This window comes from Myotis brandtii, unplaced genomic scaffold (assembly GCF_000412655.1).
Source record: "Myotis brandtii unplaced genomic scaffold, ASM41265v1 scaffold736, whole genome shotgun sequence".
Classification (NCBI taxonomy): domain Eukaryota; kingdom Metazoa; phylum Chordata; class Mammalia; order Chiroptera; family Vespertilionidae; genus Myotis; species Myotis brandtii.
This window is the reverse complement of record NW_005370921.1, coordinates 95,431-100,012: the sequence shown is the minus strand read 5'-3', so window position 1 is coordinate 100,012 and position 4,582 is coordinate 95,431. Positions and strand designations below refer to the sequence as shown.

Below are 4,582 nucleotides of genomic sequence, written 5' to 3'. Positions count from 1 at the left end.
CCCCCCCACACCAATAGGGAGTGGGGCTGGCCGGCCAACCTCCCACGGCCCCTCCCACGGCTGCTGACCCCCAATTGACCCCGCCACCTCATTTGGGGGCAGGGCTCACAGCCCCTCCCCAGGGCCACCCCTGCCCCCAATCTGCCCCCTCACCCCAATCAGGGGCAGGGCCTGCTGGCCAATCACCCATGGCCACTCCCCCCCGCCGGCCCAGCCCTGATGGGGCCCTGATCAGGCCGGTCGGCCGGCCAACCACCCACCTGACAGGTCTCCTCCTCCTGACAGGCCCAGCCCCGATCCGCCCCGATTGGGGCAAGGCTGGCAGGACCCCACCCGTACACAAATTCGTGCACTGGGCCTCTAGTAAAAGCATATTTTTTAAAAACACAAAAAAATGACGGAGCTGCAAAAGCTTTGATCACTAGTCCTGTGGGCAACACTGGAGAAGGACTATTAAGACCTCTGGGCCGCCTTTCCTGTGCGCGTGTGGAAGTGACTTAGTGTGCCAACATATTCCAGTAAAATATAACATGTTAAACATGATCTTACATTGAGTATTGCTGTCATTTCTAAAATGGTCCTTTTTCCTTTTCTTGGATGCACATCCATGCTCCTCACTAGTAAATATTTCGTCATCTTCACTATTTAGGATTCTGAAATAAAGATAGATTTTATTAAAATATATTTATAGGGGATCTTCATTTGGCTTATCTTTTAAAAAATGATAGTAAGTATCTGGCTTGCAATTTAGGAGATCAAAATAAAAACCTTGTTGAATTCTGAAAGCAAGCTGTTCATTTTCAAAGCAACACATCACAGCTTGACATTACACAGCTAATGTCTAATGTATTCTTTTTCTTTTGAGAAACCTAAGACTTATCTCGGTTCTTCTGAGAATGCTAGCCCAGGAAGTGCTAGGCATGTTCCAGTGTCCCAAGGGTTTTCATGTGCTCAACCAATGCAGTTTCAGACTTCAAAATGCTTCATTAAAACAGGGAGATTACAGCCCTAACCGGTTTGGCTCAGTGGATAGAGCGTCGGCCTGCGGACTAATGGATCCCAGGTTTGATTCCAGTCAAGAGCATGTACCTTGGTTGCGGGCACATCCCCAGTAGGGAGTGTGCAGGAGGCAGTTGATCGATGTTTCTCTCTCATCGATGTTTCTAACTCTCTATCCCTCTCCCTTCCTCTCTGTAAAAAATCAATAAAATATATTTTTTTAAAAAAGAAGTGCCTTCCTTTAAAAAAAAACAAAACTGGGAGATTATAAACCAAACTGGAAACACTCTGGGAACGTACCCGATACTGACTGACGATTTGCCATGTCCCCGATCCAATGTGAACACTGGCCATAAAGGACACGTTAGCGCAGGTGGACTTTACATATACGGAATTTTCCACGCAAAAGCAAGAGAACATTCTGCTCAAGCACACATGGAACATTTTCCAGGACAGATCATATGTTGAGCCACAAAACAAGTCTTTAAGAAATTAAGATTGCAATCATATCAAGCGCCCTGGTCAGTGTGTTCAGTGGTTAAAACATCAGTCATGCATAGAAGTGTCTCAGGTTAGATTTCCAGGCACGGGCATGTACCTGGGTTGGGGGTGTGATCCCCGCCCCAGTCGGGGTGAGTGCTGGAGGTAGCCAATCCAGGTGTCTCTCTCACATGGATGTTCCTGTCTCTCTCTCTCTCTCTCTCACTCACTCTTCCCTCCTCTTCCCTTCCACTCTCTCTAAAGATCAATAGAAAAAATATCCTTGGTTGAAGATTAAAAAAAAGAAGAAATCATATCAAGTACCTTTTCTGACCACGATTTATGAACTTGAAACCAATTACAAGAATAAAACAGGAACATCACAAATATGTGATTACACAACACGCTATTGGACAACCAGTGAGTCAAACAGGAAATCAAAAGAGAAATTATGAAAATACCTTGAGACGAATGAAAATGGAAATACACCAAAACTTACAGGATGCAGCCAAAGCAGTTCTAAGAAAGGGTTCCCGTGATAAAAGCCTCAACAAGACACAAGAAAGCTTTCAAATGAGCACCTAACTTCACACCTCAAGGAACTAGAAAAAGAAGAACAAAGGAAAAGAAGAACAGAGCAAAAATAAACAAAATAGAGATTTAAAAAAAAAATCAATGAAACTAGGAGCTAGTTTTTTAAAAAACATAAACAAAACTGACAAGCATTTAGCTAAGAAAAAAAGACTCAAATAACCAGAAATGAAGGAGACGTCAAAACTCAAGCTCCTCAAGTACAAAGGACAGAGACCCAATGTGAACAGGCTGGGCAACCTCCAAATGACAGCGTGGGTCCAGAAACCCACCACCTGCCCACTCTGAGCCACCAACCCGAACCTGAGCAGACTGACTCCCAACCTCACGACAAAGTCATGTCCAGGGCCAGACGCCTCCTGGCAAACCCCAAACACCGAAGATCTACCGTCGGCCCTGTCGCACTCTCCCAAGCACAGGAGCCTCGCCCGCAGGCCAGGCCCAGTCCCCTCCCCCCGACTTCTCCAGGCCCTCAGCTCAGTGCAGTCCTCTCTGGCGGCTCCAAGGCCATTTCTCTGAAGCAAATGTTTTCATGCCTTTTCTTTGGTAAAAATGGCGCTTACTCATCCTTATCTATGTTATTCCTTTTCACCCTTTCACGGCCCGAAGTCCCTTAAACATTATACATAATCTACATTTCTTCTGTGCGGAACAGGATCTCTGCTGAAGAAGAACTCTCACTTCTCCTGCCACACAGGTCAGGACGATGATGCGCCTGCTGGCTTGTCACTGACACAGGGCGGCCAGGACAGACCTCCGAGTCCAGATGCAGCCCCGCTGAGCAGGCAGGTACACAAATGCCCTGGGCGCGTGCTGGTCTGACGCCGGTGCCAACTTTCTAACCACATTTCCCTTCCTAGTCACTGAAGAAGAAAATATAAGGCAGGCCATCAGGTTGTAACTGAAAGCCGCACACCCCCCAACAGCCCGAGGGAACACCACCAGCGCCAGCAGAGGCGCGTGTCTAAGCAAAGGAGCGGGGCAGGAGCGTCCCGGGCTGAGGCCTCGCAGCACAGTTCTTACTTCGAGGGCTACTGGGCCCCTGGACTCTCTGACCTGGTGCTGACCAGAGACTATTTCTGCATTTTTGTAAGGGAACCAAAAATGCAGTTTCTTTCCTTTTTTCCTTGGAAGACCCACAATTTAAAAATGTTTGTGTGTTTTTTAGAGAATCCCACGCTTGGGATATCTTGGGTGCGACTAGAGTTGAAGGTAATCCTTTGGAAGACCCACAATTTAAAAATGTTTGTGTGTTTTTAGAGAATCCCACGCTTGGGATGTCTTGGGTGCGAACGACTAGAGTTGAAGGTAATCCCCATGGACTCCCAGGTCTCCGATGACCTCCACGCTATGCCCCGTGAACCAAGTCACCAAAATAAATCATAAAATATTCAAATTCGGACAGGAAACTGAATGTTAACGAGATGTAAGTAAAAACAATGCAATGAAGATTTAATAAGTTAAACGCAAAGGGGAAACCCTAGAAGGGTCCCGTTCGGGCAGCGCAGGATACAGTGCACGTGGCCTTGCGCCTCCGTGCCATCTCAGCTTCCCAGAGCCCACAGGGAACGGCACTGAATCCCCGGGCAACGCTACGGACTCTTCATAGACAGGACCCCACACTGCGCCTCAAGGCCCCTCCTTCACAAAAACCAAGCCAAAACCGCAGACAGGGGCCTTCTGGTGGAATTCCAAAAACACGCCCACCGAAACCTGCCCGCCAGCGCTTCCACAACCGCCTGTGCCCCGTGGCCCCTGAACCTTCCCTGGACCCGATCGGGGGACAGATAGGAGCCTGGCCGGCTGGCCTCACCATGGAAGGTCTTTTCTTTCCTCGTAGCACTGGCTTCCATGGTGTCGGGCAGTGACCCTCGCTCGGTAACAAAGCAGCATCTACGTGTGGGAACCAGGCAATGTCCTGGCTCAGACCTGAGCTACATAACGTCCTCCCTCCCACCAGCCTTGGGCGAGGGCAACTCGCAGCCAAACGACAGTGACAGAGCTTTGCAGCGCCTGGAAGAGGAAATGAACCCTGGATGCCAGGCGGGCCGGCAGGGCTGCGCGTACATGCCGTGCGGGACGCTGCGCTGGGTGCTCTCTCGGTCCAGGTCCTGCCGCCAGGGCTCACAGCGCTTCCAGCCGTCCTCCGTTTTAACCCAGCTCCATCCAGGAGATCGCCAGTCCTGGCCCAGAAACGGCATCGCTCTGTAAAAACAGTTGATTCACGTTTAAAATGTATGAGTAATTGGCAAGTTTCGTTTCACTGAGATCACTTCTCATTAATCTTTAAAAAGTAAGTGCTTACTTAATATTTAAATGTCTGCACAGGCATTAAGTGCTGGTTCGACATGGGGATAAAGCGGTGGCGACAGCGGTGGCGATAACAGTGCCTCGGCAGCGCTGAGTGACAGGCTGGGATGCGGAGTGGTGGGTTTACTAGCTCCATGCTGCTCAGTGAGGTCACCAGGGGCTGGCTCCCAGCTGGAGAACCAGGGGGGAGGGGGGGGGGGGG

The 4,582-nt window shown here is 49.5% G+C and overlaps 1 protein-coding gene across 4 annotated transcripts in view; it reads right to left on the bottom strand.

Moving 5' to 3' along the window:
* Positions 1-4,582, bottom strand: part of FBXO25 (F-box protein 25) — a 37,608-nt gene that overhangs the window by 19,090 nt on the left and 13,936 nt on the right. For 3 of the 4 annotated variants that reach the window (XM_014530384.1, XM_014530382.1, XM_014530385.1), the window contains exons 2-3: positions 4,138-4,275; positions 550-653 (exon numbers count right to left, since the gene is read on the bottom strand). In XM_014530384.1, coding sequence (XP_014385870.1) covers positions 550-653; positions 4,138-4,271 — 238 coding nt within the window. In that variant the 5' untranslated portion in view covers positions 4,272-4,275. Of the gene's footprint in view, positions 1-549; positions 654-4,137; positions 4,276-4,375; positions 4,483-4,582 lie in introns of those variants that run through there. The other variant, XM_014530383.1, reaches the window with a different exon arrangement.